General features: G+C 37.9%; 2 protein-coding genes and 1 non-coding gene across 3 annotated transcripts in view; 1 reads left to right on the forward strand and 2 right to left on the reverse strand.

Moving 5' to 3' along the window:
- GNAI3 (G protein subunit alpha i3) overlaps positions 1 to 14,925 on the forward strand; it is a 47,797-nt gene extending 32,872 nt beyond the window's left edge. Inside the window, exons 5-9 of the mRNA XM_063624544.1 lie at positions 1,630 to 1,758; positions 5,413 to 5,542; positions 5,926 to 6,079; positions 13,452 to 13,664; positions 13,755 to 14,925. Coding sequence (XP_063480614.1) covers positions 1,630 to 1,758; positions 5,413 to 5,542; positions 5,926 to 6,079; positions 13,452 to 13,642 — 604 coding nt within the window. The 3' untranslated portion in view covers positions 13,643 to 13,664; positions 13,755 to 14,925. The remainder of the gene's footprint in view (positions 1 to 1,629; positions 1,759 to 5,412; positions 5,543 to 5,925; positions 6,080 to 13,451; positions 13,665 to 13,754) is intronic.
- On the reverse strand, positions 6,833 to 7,265 carry LOC134733804 (ribosomal biogenesis factor-like). Its single transcript, XM_063624547.1, has 2 exons — positions 7,088 to 7,265; positions 6,833 to 6,970 (listed from the first exon to the last, which is right to left on the reverse strand). Exons 1-2 carry the CDS (start codon positions 7,198 to 7,200, stop codon positions 6,898 to 6,900), a joined length of 186 nt encoding a protein of 61 aa, XP_063480617.1. The 5' UTR covers positions 7,201 to 7,265; the 3' UTR covers positions 6,833 to 6,897.
- LOC134734957 (U6 spliceosomal RNA) lies at positions 12,943 to 13,049 on the reverse strand. The gene has a single exon (XR_010117825.1). It is a non-coding gene; the product is annotated as a U6 spliceosomal RNA (small nuclear RNA).
- Positions 14,926 to 16,153: the final 1,228 nt, after the last annotated feature.

A 16,153-nucleotide genomic window follows, 5' to 3' on the forward strand; every position in this document is an offset into this window, starting at 1 on the left:
GCAGTCTGTTGTTGACCAAAACATTGTTATGCAGCACATGACTGTATTTGAAAACTTGTTTATTCTTTCAGTGAGAACTTGGCTTTAGAAACATTTCAGGATTCTTGCCTACCTTTTAATAACATATTTTAGTTGCAGGTATTGATAGCTTGAATAATTCTACCAGTGGTCATCAAAGGTAGATTATAATTGCTTTTTTTCATCATTCATTCAGAAAGCTCTGAATCCTCTAACTACATGTGCTTATATTATAGAGATTTTCATAACTGTTGATCTAAGCTTGCCTCTTTACATTAGTGATAGTATTTGGTTTTATAGATCTTTAATGATTGACTTATATTGGTGCCATCTGCTCATCAGTTTTCTAGCCTGGAATCAGCAAAGAATACAGTTTTGAAGCAGTCTTTTAATTATTTCCCTGAACAAATTAATTTTTTTGGAGGTATTTACAATTTGTTTTTCGTTTAGATTAAAAAAACACGCAAACCTCCCCAACTCTTCTGTTTACTGAAAGAAAACAGAAAATATTCTTACTCACTATAGTTCTCTTAATTTTAGTTAATCAAACACCATTCTCTAATGTCCTGTCAAATGGTTAAACACACATGACCTATTAAGTTTAATTGTCTGAGGACTTTTGGTATAGTTTGGTTTTGGTATTATACAGTACACAGTTGATTTAGTATTACATTTCAGGAATTTTTCTTTAATAAGAAAATTTCCTGTTCCTGTTGTTTTAATTTTTTAAATTGGCCTTCACAATTTAATTCTGTAGAATTAAACCTACTTTTGTGTCCAGGTGCGGTGGCTCACGCCTGTCATCCCAGCACTTTGGAAGGCCGAGACAGATGAATCACCTGAGGTCAGGAGTTTGAGACCAGCCTGGCCAACATGGTGAAACCCCATCTCTACTAAAAATACAAAAAATTAGCTGGGCGTAGTGGCGGGCACCTGTAATCCCAGCTGTTCAGGAGGCTGAGGCAGGAGAATCACTTGAACCTGGAAGGCGGAAGTTGCAGTGAGCCGAGATCGCACCACTGCACTGCAGCCCAGGTGACAGAGCGAGACTCTGTCTCAAAAAAACAAAACAAGACAAAATAAAACAAAAAAACCTACTTTTGTTAATGTATATAGACTCTATACTTTAATTGTCCTATGTTGGATTCATATTTTTTCTTATTATTTATTTCTTTTTTTAAGAGACGGGGGTCTCACTCTGTCACTCAGACTGGTGTACGGTGGCACTCTGCAGCCTTGACCTCTTGGGTTCAAATGATCCTCCTGTTTCGCTCAAGGGTAGGAGGATTAGCTAGGACTACAGGCATGCACCACCATGGTTAGCTAATTTTTAAAATATTTTGTAAAGACAGGGGTCTCTTTATGTTGCCCAGGCTGATCTTGAACTCCTGGCCTCAAGCGATCTTCCTGCCTTGGCCTCCCAGAGTGTTAGGATTACAGGTGTGAGCCACCATGCCTGGCTTCTTATCATTTCTATGATACTGAAGATCTGGTTCTGTTTTGCCACTTAGTAACTAGAAACAGGTTTAGAATAGGAACTAATTTAGTCTGTTCATTTGCTATGCACATGGTTGGCTTCACCAAGTAAAAGTAAATGTGTCTTTTATTTAGTTATCTAAATGATCTGGATAGAATATCCCAGTCTAACTACATTCCAACTCAGCAAGATGTTCTTCGGACGAGAGTGAAGACCACAGGCATTGTAGAAACGCATTTCACCTTCAAAGACCTATACTTCAAGTAAGTCATTAGCCTTTTTGCTAGGTGTGCCAAATACAAGTATCTTTCGTTTTAGTTTACCATCTCTTAATCAGGGTAAAACTTCTCTGGGCAGTATTCCTTGGTTTAAACTTAACATATTTATCAGCAGTGTTTGAATATTTTAACTGAATAGAGGCCCAAACATCTCTTGTTTCTCCAGATAGCGTCAAATGTTTGTGTCCATTTAGAGGAATTTAAATTCATAAATAAATTTAACTTGCCTCCCAGTAAAATTTTTCCTGTGATAACTGGTTTGTTTTAATTTTATTCTTTTCAGCTGCTTTTTTGTTAGACTCACCAAAACAGATATTGAATGTTTAATAGGATAACAATATTAAACTTATGAAAACCAGTTTTTTTTGGTTAGTTACATGGTTTTGTTTTGCCATTTTGATTTAAAATAGAAATGCTTTTCTCACCAGTGTCACTTCTTATTGGTTTGAATTTCCCTTCAAGTTGAATGGGATGGAGCAAGTATTGTCATGGCTCTTGAAGTAATTTGTGCATAGTGTCATGTACAATTAACTTCTTAATACAGTGCAGAATGGAAAATAGACTTGGGGATAGAGGTATTTTGGGTTGGAAGATGACATATAAACAGTGATTTTTTTGGTTTGTTTTTAAAATTTTATTTTTTTAGAGACAGGGTCTTACTCTGTCATCCAAGCTAGAGTGGAGTGGTGTGATCACGGCTCACTGCAGCCTTGACCTCCTGGGCTCAAGTGATCCTTCTGCCTCAGCCTTCCAAGTAGCTGGGACTATAGGCTCATGCCACTATAGGCTAATGTTTTAAAAAAATTTTATGTAGAGACAGGATCTCTCTTTGTTGCCCAAGCTGGTCTCAAATTCCTGGGCTCAGGCGATTCTCCCGCCTCAGCCTCTCAAAGTGTTGGGATTGCAGGTGTGAGCCACCGTGCCCAGCCCAATTGTGATTGTTTTAGAGAGAGAAAATTCTAGTATTCTAATACCAATAACTTTCTCATTAGCATTAGTAATTCTTTTTTTTTGAGACGGAGTCTTGCTCTGTCGCCAGGCTGGAGTGCAGTGGTGCGATCTCGGCTCATTGCAATCTCTGCCTTCTGGGTTCAAGTGATTCTCCTGCCTCAGCCTCCTGAGTAGCTGGGAGTACAGGCGCGTGCCACCACGCCTGGCTAATTTTTTTTTTTTTTTTGTACTTTTAGTAGAGATGGGCTTTTACCGTGTTAGCCAGGATGGTCTCTATCTCCTGACCTGGTGATCTGCCCACCTTGGCCTCCCAAAGTGCTGGGATTACAGATGTGAGCCACCACACCCAGCAGCATTAGTAATTCTAAAACTAGCCTCAGCTTGTCTCTGTGTTAATGGTCTTTTATAAATATTAGAAATGTTTTTTGGTTCCCATTTTCTTCTTTTGTGACCTTTGAGATTAGGAGTAAACTTTTCCCCTTCAATATACCATGTGTTCTTTAGTTATGTCATTATGCGTATATGTAGAATGTGATGTTTGGTATTATTGCATACAGATGTAACTACTACCTCAAATCCTCTCGGTTTTTTCTCTGAAAACAACTCTTCCACAGGATTTGTGAAATCCACATAGGGTTTACATATTACTAGATACCAGTCGGGGTCTTGAAATCCTAATACACCAAACTAGATTTTTTCCTGGTGCAGGAAAATAGCAGTTCAGCTATGAATGCTTTTAGAATAGACTTGCTGCTTATCTTTAGTACTGATGAATTTATTTAGCAAGAGCAGCAAAGACCACATGGATTATCACTCGTGAGACCATAAGAATGAGATTTCTTTGTATAAGGTTTGTAATCTACTTATAATTAAAAGTTGTGATCATTATTTAGTGTTGGAAACTTTCTTATGGGTGGTGTTATATAGATCAGTCTTTAGTTAGGCAAATCCTAACTGTCCTGTCTTTTTATGCCATGATCAATAGCCAGATCTAATTAAGGTGCCACACCTACTTGATTGTTGGCATGTAGATATCTTGTTATGAAGTACTATCATTTCTTCCTTTTCCTCTTCTCTCTAGGCAAAACCACTATCCATTTATTCAAACATTTATTGAGCATCTACCATATGCAAGGCATTGTGTAATTGCTTACTTGCCTCTCAGTTAATGAGGTAATGTTTATAAAATGTTGATCTCTTAGTGAATGATATTGTAAATGTTAATATGTGCTAAAAGCCCACCTTGGAACTTCACAGTGTTATACAGACTTTGTAGAAGAAAATGGGGGAGTAAATTGAAGTTACTGGTGTGTCTCCCCTTGAGACTTCCATGGTGAAATATATGATGTTAGCCTTCCTAAAACCTGTATTATGACCCTATATTAAAGCCAACTTGTGATTACATCATTTCAGGTGTCATGACCAAAGGTCAAAAAGAATTGTGCAAGATCAACCCAAAGGAAGAGTTGGGTCATAAAGAGATAATTCCTTTCAAGTATACATTGAGAAATCACCAACTGTGTCTTATTTCTTTCAATTTCTGGGGGAAAACATCTCTGGAAATGTAGGCCTCTAGTCACTATAGATCTTATACATTAAACCAGTTTGGCAGAGTTTAGCCTTTAAAAATTTTATCGTTTTCTTCAAACACAGATCACAAGTAACAATTTGCATGCATACGTCATCAGACCTAAGTATCAGCTAAAACACAAAGCAGTGCAGATCTTTTTACTATAGGAAGGTAGTTGAGGATGCTGTTGATAGAAGTTCAGCAGTTGACTCAGAATACCAAGTAAGTCATCCAGAAGACAGTATTGGACTAAAACTAATCTAGAGTGTAACATAAAGTTTGTGAACAGTTGAGACTTTGTTTTTATTAATTAGGTTTAAGTAAGACTCGGAGTTTGGAAATACTGGTCAAGGCTGTTTTTTAGTTATTGGGTTCATAGAGTCCTACCATAAAAATATAATTTATTTGTTTTTACAATTAATCTCCAATTTTTTTTTAAGGTAAGGAAAACAAACTTGATAGGGAGAAGTTATGGAAGCAGAGTGCAAATAGGGCATTTAGAGGCAAACCATTTTGAGAGTCAGAACATGGGTGCTGGAGTTAAGAGTGCCTAGGTTCAGATCCCCAGTCCCTGCTTGTTAGTAGTGTACCTTTGAGCAAATCATTTAACATTGAATGTGCCTCAATTTCTTTATCTGTATAATTGGGATAATAATAATAGTACTTCTAGGAGTGTTACAAGGGCAAAATGAGTTAAGATGTTTAGTAGTAGTGTCTGGCACCATGGTAAGCACTCAATAAATATGCCATTATTATTATTATTATTATCTCAAACTGTATTATTTAGCTCTTTGCTTTTCCTTCTTTTCCCCTCCTTCCTTTAATCCATTTCAGTGCTTATTCTGCTGACTTTTCACACATCTGGTACAAGCTTTGATAGAGAGGAGGCTCAACTATCTAAAATGAGAATCTAGATTATTCACAAATTTTATTTTCTTATGTTGTTGTCTTGTACTTTTAGCCAGGATAATTATTTTGACTGCATTTAATCTATTCTTTGTCTTCTATTATAAATGAAATTTTGAATATGTAATAGTGGGAAGTTTCCTAATCATTTCAGTTTAGGGAAAGGTGTATGTGTGACCTTGCTGAATTTGCTTTCTTTCCCCCTTGCGCAGGATGTTTGATGTAGGTGGCCAAAGATCAGAACGAAAAAAGTGGATTCATTGTTTTGAGGGAGTGACAGCAATTATCTTCTGTGTGGCCCTCAGTGATTATGACCTTGTTCTGGCTGAGGACGAGGAGATGGTATGTTGGAGCTTCTGGTAAAAAGCCTGTCCAATGTAGCCAGGAAATGGAAAATAACTTATTAGGAAGATTGTCTGCATCCATTTCCACATTCAACCAAAACTTAGTATCTTTAAGTTTTTTGATCTGTGCCCTATTACTCTAAAAAAGATGTTATAGCCGCACTGAGTATGTGGAAAGGATGTTAGCCAGCCCTTCCTCCTACCTCCTCTCCCCCAAAAATTACAAAAATGAGGACTGACACTCAACTTTATCTTATTGGTGTTTGACTTATTTCCATGAATGCCATTTAGTGCTGCAAAACCTGTTGGTTTGTCTTTTTCATTAAGTTAATCCACTTTTACTCTTTGCTACTGACCTATCATCCTTTATTTCTTTTTCAGAACCGAATGCATGAAAGCATGAAACTGTTTGACAGCATTTGTAATAACAAATGGTTTACAGAAACTTCAATCATTCTCTTCCTTAACAAGAAAGACCTTTTTGAGGAAAAAATAAAGAGGAGTCCGTTAACTATCTGTTATCCAGAATACACAGGTAAGGGGTTATGAAAGATTTTATTGGAGGTACACATCTTACTTAGATCAACACTTTGGTGACATTCATAAAACTGCCTTTTTTTTTTAATGATGGGGAGAGTATTCAATGGTAGTGGCATTGGCATGAAGCCTGTGATTAAAACCCCCTGAGTCAAGAGTGCCATATCAGGCCGGGCGCGGTGGCTCACGCTTGTAATCCCAGCACTTTGGGAGGCCGAGGCGGGCAGATCACGAGGTCAGGAGATCGAGACCACGGTGAAACCCCATCTCTACTAAAAAATACAAAAAAAATTAGCCGGGCGTGGTGGTGGGCGCCTGTAGTCCCAGCTACTCGGAGAGGCTGAGGCAGGAGAATGGTGTGAACCTGGGAGGCGGAGCTTGCAGTGAGCCAAGATCGTGCCACTGCACTCCAGCCTGGGTGACAGAGCGAGACTCCGTCTCAAAAAAAAAAGAGTGCCATATCAGACACAGTTGAGTTTTCTGTGTTTATTTTAAATTTCTATCTTCATTTTTTGAGGAAAATAAAAAAGGAGAAAAAGTAAATTTGGGAGCTGAGCATGGTGGCTATAATTCTAACTACTTGGAAGGTTGAGGCGGGAGGATCATTTGAGCCCAAGAGTTTGAGATCAGTCTAGGTAACATAGTGACACCCTGTCTCATAAAGTAAAATTTGGTATATGTTAATAGAGAATAATACTTTTTTTTTTAATTGTACGTTAAGTTTTAGGGTACATGTGCACAATGTGCAGGGTTTTTTTTTGTATAAAACATTTAATTTATTGGTCTTTGTGGAGAATTAGATGCATCACCACTATATTACAACAGAGCCATTAATCTTGTAGCTTCATCAGCATTAACTGGTTTGCTTTCATGACGCTGCTGAGGAATCAGTTCTTTCTGTAGAGGTTCAAGTGAAGTGCTTTTTGAGAAATGTGCAAGTTCCTTTTGTACATTTACAAAAGCTTTATTTACTCTGTTAACTTTTTCCTCATTCATAATGTTTATCTTCTTAAGATTAGTGGTAACTGGTTTTGCTTTGTTTTTAGCCTTAAAGTTTTTTTGGCTGGCTATGTGAAATACATTCCTGGACTTCGGCCCTCTTGATTTGTTCTTGGCCATTGTCAGAAATTTAATACTTGCGTGCAGCTTTTTAAGCTCCAGGTGACACCATCTGGCACGTACGGCGTCTACCAATGTGCAGGTTTGTTACATATGTATCCATGTGCCATGTTGGTGTGCTGCACCCATTAACTCGTCATTTAGCATTAGGTGTATCTCCTAATGCTATCCCTCCCCCCTCCCCCCACCCCACAACAGTCCCTGGAGTGTGATGTTTCCCTTCCTGTGTCCATGTGTTCTCATTGTTCAATTCCCACCTATGAGTGAGAACATGCGGTGTTTGGTTTTTTGACCTTGTGATAGTTTACTGAGAATGATGATTTCCAGTTTCATCCATGTCCCTACAAAGGACATGAACTCATCATTTTTTATGGCTGCATAGTATTCCATGGTATATATGTGCCACATTTTCTTAATCCAGTCTATCGGTGTTGGACATTTGGGTTGGTTCCAAGTCTTTGCTATTGTGAATAGTGCTGCAGTAAACATACGTGTGCATGTGTCTTTATAGCAGCATGACTTATAGTCCTTTGGGTATATACCCAATAATGGGATGGCTGGGTCAAATGGTATTTCTAGTTCTAGATCCCTGAGGAATCACCACACTGACTTCCACAATGGTTGAACTAGTTTACAGTCCCACCAACAGTGTAAAAGTGTTCCTATTTTTCCACATCCTCTCCAGCACCTGTTGTTTCCTGACTTTTTAATGATGGCCATTCCAACTGGTGTGAGATGGTGTCTCATTGTGGTTTTGATTTGCATTTCTCTGATGGCCAGTGATGATGAGCATTTTTTCATGTGTTTTTTGTCTGCATAAATGTCTTCTTTTGAGAAATGTCTGTTCCTGTCTTTCGCCCACTTTTTGATGGGGTTGTTTTTTTTTTCTTGTAAATTTGTTTGAGTTCATTGTAGATTCTGGATATTAGCCCTTTGTCAGATGAATAGGTTGCGAAAATTTTCTCCCATTCTGTAGATTGCCTGTTCACTCTGATGGTAGTTTCTTTTGCTGTGCAGAAGCTCTTTAGTTTAATTAGATCCCATTCATCAGTTTTGGCTTTTGTTGCCATTGCTTTTGGTGTTTTAGACATAAAGTCCTTGCCCATGCCTGTGTCCTGAATGGTAATGCCTAGGTTTTCTTCTAGGGTTTTTATGGTTTTAGGTCTAACATGTAAGTCTTTAATCCATCTTGAATTAATTTTTGTATAAGGTGTAAGGAAGGGATCCAGTTTCAGCTTTCTACATATGGCTAGCCAGTTTCCCAGCACCATTTATTAAATAGGGAATCCTTTCCCCATTGCTTGTTTTTGTCAGGTTTGTCAAAGATCAGATAGTTGTAGATATGTGGCATTATTTCTGAGGGCTCTGTTCTGTTCCATTGATCTATATCTCTGTTTTGGTACCAGCACCATGCTGTTTTGGTTACTGTAGCCTTGTAGTATAGTTTGAAGTCAGGTAGCGTGATGCCTCCCAATATGTTGAAGAAAATACAAGGGTAAATTGTAATCATTGTGCCCAAGAAACTGACATGTAGTTGCAGAGGGACATAAATAATTTTATTATAGTGTTTAATTGCACATAAATAGTTTTATTATAGTGCAAAATGTGCATTAATAGAAGTGGAGTAGAAGTAGTTACTTCTGATGGGGTCATTGTAGTCTTTTTCTAGAGCTACTAAGCGGATGAAATAGAAATCATCAGGCAGACGGGAATAAAAGCATTTTAGAAAAGAGGAATTGCATATATGAGAATATGGAGGTAGAAAAATGTTATGACCAGTTGTGGAACCCAGAAGGAATTTGGTATTACTAGAGTTTACAGTGGCAGGGAAGAAGTGGTTGGAGAGATGGTCAGAGATCAACTCATGGAGGGCCTTATATCTCATGCTGAGACAATGATGATCAGTTGAAGGTTTAATATCCTACCATGATCTGTATCATGGGGTACATGATATAGAAGAAACTGTGCTTTAGAAAGATTATGCAATAAATAATAAAGATAGATAGTAGGGGATTTGAATTAGTAAGAACTCAGGATGGAAATAAAAACTTTTGATGGGGATTAAGGTATATATCATAGAACCCAAGGGCAAGAATGGACAGGTCTTAGAATAGAATTAGAACTAGGAAATAATTGTCAGGAACCCTGGAAGCACTCTTTATCCCCATCTTTTTTCTCTCCTCTCTGTGTATCTTTTTTATTATTCTTTCCTTCCTTACCACGTTTCTCTGCTATTCAGTTTATGTGATAACAGCCTAGTCACAGTTTCTGTATCTCTGGGCAAAAAGATCAGACTAGGCTGGGCGCGGTGGCTCAGGCGTGTAATCCCAGCACTTTGGGAGACTGAGGCGGGTGGATCATGAGGTTAGGAGATTGAGAGCATCCTGGCTAACACAGTGAAACCCCGTCTCTACTAAAAAATTAGCCGGGCTTGGTGGCGGGCGCCTGTAGTCCCAGCTACTCGGGAGGCTGAGACAGGAGAATGGCGTGAACCCAGAAGGCAGAGCTTTCAGTGAGCCGAGATCGCACCACTGCACTCCAGCCTGGGTGACTGAGCAAGACTCCACCTCAAAAAAAAAAAAAAAGAGATCAGACTAGACTGGGATTGCTTGGCCTTGGTTTCAGATTCCAAGGAGAGAGATTCTGGCCGTGTTTAAGTCAGGCAGAAATCTGTAGGCCGGTCAGTTGAGGTCGGGCCCAAATGTAACTGCCAGGGATGGATCACTATGAAACTTATAGATCAGAGTCAGGTATTTCCAGAGAAGGGGAACTTTAATTAGCGGAGACACTGTAAATGCTTTCTATAATAAAGTGAGGCCGGGTGCAGTGGCTCATGCCTGTAATCCCAGCACTTTGGGAGGCTGTGGCAGGTGGATCATGAGGTCAAGAGATTGAGACCATCCTGACCAACGTGGTGAAACCCTGTCTCTACTAAAAATAGAAAAATTAGCTGGGCATGGTGGTGTGCGCCTGTAATCCCAGCTACTCGGGAGGCTGAGGCAGGAGAATCGCCTGAACCTGGGAGGTGGAGGTTGCAGTGAGCCGAGATCGCACCACTGCACTCCAGCCTGGTGACAGAGTAAGACTCCGTCCGTCAATCAATCAATCAATCAATCAAGTGAAGGGGTAAAGCAGGGGTAAGGAAGTGGGAAGAGTCAGAGGTACTCCCAGGTTTCTGTCTTGGATGCTGGTGCTGTGACCTGAATTCATGTGTAGGAATGTTGATTTTTAATTATTTATAGAACGTTGAAATAATATCTCATGGACAGTTATATTCGAGGTTGAGGAGAGGTAGGGGTTTGAGATCATCAGTAATGAAAACATGGAAATGGGTGAAATGACCTATGGAGATATTATTATAGAATGAGGAGAAAAAGGACCACAGATAGAATGAGAGAGATAGAGAGCAGCCTCTATTGGCAGGAGAGGAAGAAATATAACCAAAAGGAGAGGTTAAAAAGTGAGTTGATTAAATATTTCAGTCAACAGTGTTATCTGCAGATAAGTAAGATACATACTGAAAAAGGGCCTTTGGAGTTAACAGTTAGGAGGTCGTTGACCTGCTGTTGAGAGCAGTGTCAGCGGAAAGTTGAGTACAGTGAGTTACAGAATGGAAAGTGAAGAAAGAAGACAAGTGTAGACTACTCTTGAGCAACGTGGGTTTAAAGGGAAAGGAGAGATTTAAGAATGTTTATAGGCTGAGGGCTAAGATCCTATAAGCAAAAGAGATATATTAAAAAACAGATGTAATTGAAGGAGCAAGATTTGCAAGCAGGTGGGAAAAAAGGAATTAAGAGTCTAGGTAGGATAAATGGATAAACAAATTGTGTTATATACATACAGTGAATATTACTTACCCAAGAAAAGGAATAATAATAGATGGTACAACTTGTATGAAACTCAAAACACTGTGCTAAGTAAAAGAGGCCAATACTTCTATTATATGATATATCCAAAATAGGCAAATTACTGTCCATAGAGACAGAAAGCATATTAGTGGTTATGAGAATTGGGAGAATGGGAAGAAAAGGGAATGACTACTTAATGGGAATAGGGTGTTGAAAAAGTTTTGTCGCTAGAGAGAGGTGGTGATTGCATAACATTGTGAATACACTAAGTGCCACAGAATTGTACCCTTTAAAATGGTTAAAATATCTGTTACGTTAATTTTCCTCAATAATTTTTTAAAAAGAGTATAGGTAGAGCAATTGATTTTTGAGCAAGAAGTAAGACACCTCTAAGACCAGAAGTACAAATAAGTGCAGATATGTAACATTTTGAGTGAGGTGGTAGGCCAAAACATTGAGATATAGTTTAATCCTCATGGCCTCTGTTTCCTCAAGAAAGTTGGAAATGTGGTTACCTGTTCAGAGTAAAGAACAGAGGGAGATGAGAATCAGATGAGTTTATAGAAAGCCACCAAGTTTTAGGATTGGGGGAGAGATATGTAAGACAAGTAAAAGAATTGGCATTAATGTTGAAGGCCCAGCTTAGAGTCTTCACACAAAGCAAAGACCCTTTAATATCATATCCATTTTCTTTGTTGTTGTTAACTTCCAAGCCTGTCCTCCATTGTCTTCATTCTGCGTACAGATTCTTACAGTCCTTATTTGCCAGGTATTAGTATCTGTTCCTAGCAGACAAAATTCACTTTTCACTCATCTGCCTCCTTTAATTTACAGAGGTTGTTTTCCAGATTTTAAGAACCTGCTTCAAGCACCTACAAAGCTGTTTTCCTTCAGTTCTTTAAATATTTTAATTAATATTCTTTTCCTTTCCTTTTTTTTTTTTTTTTTTTTTGAGACAGTGTCTTGCTCTGTCTCCCAGACAGAAATGCAGTGGCACGATCTCAGCTCACTGCAACCTCCGCCTCCCAGATTCAAGTGCTTCTTGTGCCTCAGCTCTACTACAGGTGCCCACCACCAGGCCTAGCTAATGATTTTTTGATTTTTAGTAGAGACGGGGTTTCACTATGTTGGCCAGGCTGGTCTTGAACTCCTGACATCAAGCGACCCACCTGCCGCGGCCCCCCAAAGTGCAGGGATTACAGGTGTGAGCCACCACATCCAGCTCCTTTTTTCTTAAGCTCCATTTTGTTACCTGGTCTTCTTTATATCTTTGTTATTGATATTTTTGTTATGCTTAATGTTACTGAAAATAGCCTGTAGTTTATTGGAATAATGAATTGTCTTTGTTGCGTTTCCCTGGCTCTATAGCCAGTTTCTAAGGCTACTCTAAAGGTTCCATAAATAGACAAGATGGTGTAAAAAGCAGGTGATTTAAGGGTATTAATTACAAATACTGTTGAGACAGGCTTTACTTTTGGTTCCTGTCACCTTTCTTTTTGTAAAAAATAGGAGCTTTATTGAGATATAATTCAGAAACCCTAAAATTCATTCTTTTAAAGTGTATTGCTTTTCCTTATTTAAATTATTACCTTAAGGCTTTGAAGCTAAACCTTCTTAAAACTGTGGAATGATTTTGAAAAGAACAATTTACCTTGTTGAATTCCTTTTTTTTGTTGTTTTAATACAAACGATCCCGTAGCGTTTATTGCCATCTTGTAGTAACATAAGGGTAATCAAAACACTATGAATGAATGTTCATATTGGACAAAGGACATCTAAAAGCAAACTGTATCCTTCTCAACAATTTCTCACTTCATTGATCCTTTCTAGTTGGAGACACTTTGTAGCAGAGTAATATTATCTCCTTTTAGCATGATCCGACCCAGTTGTTTTCAAAAATATGGAATGCTTCACGAATTTGCGTGTCATCCTTGCGAGGGGGACATGCTAATCTTCTCTGTATTGTTCCAATTTTGATACATGTGGTACCGAAGCAAGCACTACCCTGTTGAATTTTTATTCCAAGATCACTCCAAGGAACACAACCTCTCAGACCTTTTAAGCAATTGTGTTCTCTAGAAATGTACCTTCCTACTTTCCTAGTTTCCTTTTGTACTTTCTAGATTTTTTTAACTGAAAAGTCTAAATGAAAGGGTAAAGAGAAACTTAACATTATGTTTTCCTCAATCTTTGTGTTTGATGATTTTATTTTTGTTACCATGAGAGTCCACACTTACGAAGAACCTAATTATAGGAACACCTAATGATTATAGAAATAGAGAATTCTATTCATATTTAACTGGGTTATGTTCCCTCTCCATAAGTAAATGGTAATGGTCTGACTTAGTTGAGTTCAGGCAGCTTTTAACAATTTGAACTGAGAGTACTGGGTGTCCATTTTAGGTTCCAATACATATGAAGAGGCAGCTGCCTATATTCAATGCCAGTTTGAAGATCTGAACAGAAGAAAAGATACCAAGGAGATCTATACTCACTTCACCTGTGCCACAGACACGAAGAATGTGCAGTTTGTTTTTGATGCTGTTACAGATGTCATCATTAAAAACAACTTAAAGGAATGTGGACTTTATTGAAAAGCATGGATGTTAGTGAAAGGTAAAGTTTCATACAAGGTAGTTATAGTGCTACAGTGATGTCTCTTGACTTTGTAAACTTTTTCTAATTAAGAATATTCTTCTCTTCTAGTTACTACAGTGTGGAGTGTTGAGACCAGACACCTTTTGCTGTCTCATGGGGCAGCTACAAGCATGAACGGGACCAGGGAATGGCAGCAGCATGCAGAATCTTAGCACTCTTTAGCACAATATTCTGTATTAGGGAACTTTTAATTGACATGAGATGCTAAAGTCAGACATTGGAATTGGAAGAACTGTAAAGTGTGATTCGATCATCAAGACATCACTTGGATTTCTTAATCTTAAATGCTTATGGAAGATGTGAAGTTGAGGTGCTGCATTCTAGAACTTCAATATGTAGCTTACTCTTTTTTCCCCCCTTCTTAAACCACCAGTGGTTCATTTTTAAGGTTTTTTCATCAAGAAAAGAATAACTTTACTAAATTTTATTTCTTTATTTACGAAAGAATCTTTATTAAAACACAAACAATCTTAACTATGCACATGATGTGACCAGATCATCTTGAAAATATTCCTCTTTAGTAGGAACTCTTTGTTTTTAACTCTTGGTATGGTCAGAATATAATACTTCCATAATTACTTACAATTCTTGCCAGCTACTGGGGCTATAAATACAACTTTCTTTATGAAATTTATGTTATTATCCTGCTCAAAGTACCATTATGGTTTCCATATGGTAATTACATTGGAAAGTTCTGCAATAAGATTCTAGTTCTCTCTTTTCTTTAAGCTTATGGTTGAAGGTTAACCTTGTTTGTGCAGATTACCAAATTACTGCTGATGTAGTATGATAAAGTCAGCTTCTTGGATACAGACACACCCAGGGCAGCTGCCGATCAGAAATGCAAATTGCTAAATTCCAAACAGAACCAGTGTCTTTGCTGCTACATATTTACTAAATTGACCACTTTGATTCTTGCTTGTTTGTCTCAGTTATAGGGAGTTTTGTACAAGGTGCCTCTTGTTTTCCATCTTCATGGCCTTTTCTGTTGAGAAACATCTAAAGTGTATTAACAGTGCATGCTTTTACTTTGTAAATGTGGTGCCAAATCCCTGTTTGCCATCGTTTTTACTGTACCGATGTTAACTGTAGTAATCCTTAGTCAGTATGTTCTTTTGCTGAAACTGTTGCATTTTGGGACTTTTTTCCACTTTGTCATGTGTACATTTTTAATCTGTTATAGTTGGCGGCAGTATTAAAATGGTGAGTAAAGAGCCCAGGTTTGCTCCTGTTTGTAACTAGTCTTTTCTGGAAATACTGTCTTCTGTTTCCTTTTGCCTTTGCAGAATGCGCTTTAGCCTTTGTCTGAGAATGGGTTTAGGTAGAAGGGTTTCCTGAAGGTCTAGTCTTTTGGTGTAATAGTATTGTTGAACCTTAGGTTTTATGTTATATCTGCATATGAGTGATATGTGATCATGATTCATTTTGCAGATTTACATTTTGCTTGTGTGGAAAGTTATATTCACTTCAACCTACAGACCCTTTTGTATAATGTACAGCAAATGTCATTAAATATTGAATGCTCTATTGGGGGAAGACAAATGAAGAGAATGCATTTTGAGCATTTCAAATCAGTAGTTTGGGCAGTGCCTTTTGGGGTCCAATCTTTTTGGATTGGATTCTATTTCATCTTTTGATGTGACCGTTCACTAGTTTACAAAAAAAAGGTTGGTGGTCAACAAAAAAAGCAAGTCATAGCAGTTCAGTGCCTTTGTTGGTAGTTTTTAACTTTTTTTGTGATTCTTTTTGGAAAATCATAGCTTACAGATGGTATAACTGTATTATATAATGAAATTTTCTTTAGGTGTGGGAAAACTTGATCTGAAAGGAAATTATCCGCTTCAATTGGTGATTGATTCAGTGCCCACAATGTAAACAGGGTTGGTAGTTCTTACTCATTTTGAATATACCTTTTCTTTATTGTATTCTGTAATATAGGATCATCTGGAAATGAGACCTGGTGGAATATTATTTTCAACTGTAGCCTTTCTATACTGTGGACTAATGAAATGGTGGTGTTGATAATCTAAAATAACCAGTAATCCCAAAAAGTTCATTTTACTTTGAATTTGTATTTTCATTTGAATATCTATCTGATATGTTAAATTTTTAGCCCTTCTGTTAAAGAAAAATAGCAGGTCCCCATTTTTCTGCCTCTGTACCATTTACATTTGCTCTGTTTGTTAACATGAAGATCACTCTTATTTCACCATCCCAAATAACTTACCTAAATGCACATTCCTTGAGGACACAGGGAGACAATTTAAGTCAGTAGTTTTTAATATGACTTAAGTAAAAATCACTTGGACCCATCTAAGAGATTGACTTTTGGCTGGTGGGCTGGCAATCGATAATTTTTTTTTTTTTTTTTTTTTTGAGACGGAGTCTCGCTCTGTTGCCCAGGCTGGAGTGCAGTAGTGCGATCTCGGCTTATTGCAAGCTCCGCC

Source organism: Symphalangus syndactylus, chromosome 12, assembly GCF_028878055.3.
Source record: "Symphalangus syndactylus isolate Jambi chromosome 12, NHGRI_mSymSyn1-v2.1_pri, whole genome shotgun sequence".
In the NCBI taxonomy this organism is placed as follows: domain Eukaryota; kingdom Metazoa; phylum Chordata; class Mammalia; order Primates; family Hylobatidae; genus Symphalangus; species Symphalangus syndactylus.

Bases quoted from the DNA above. Each gene is read 5' to 3' on its own strand.
- LOC134733804 (XM_063624547.1), bottom strand. From the start codon at position 7,200: ATGGCCAAGAACAAATCAAGAGGGCCGAAGTCCAGGAATGTATTTCAC. The intron at 6,971-7,087 runs GATAAACATTAT...ACAGAAAGAACT, and splicing joins GTTACCACTAATCTTAAGAA to GATTCCTCAGCAGCGTCATG.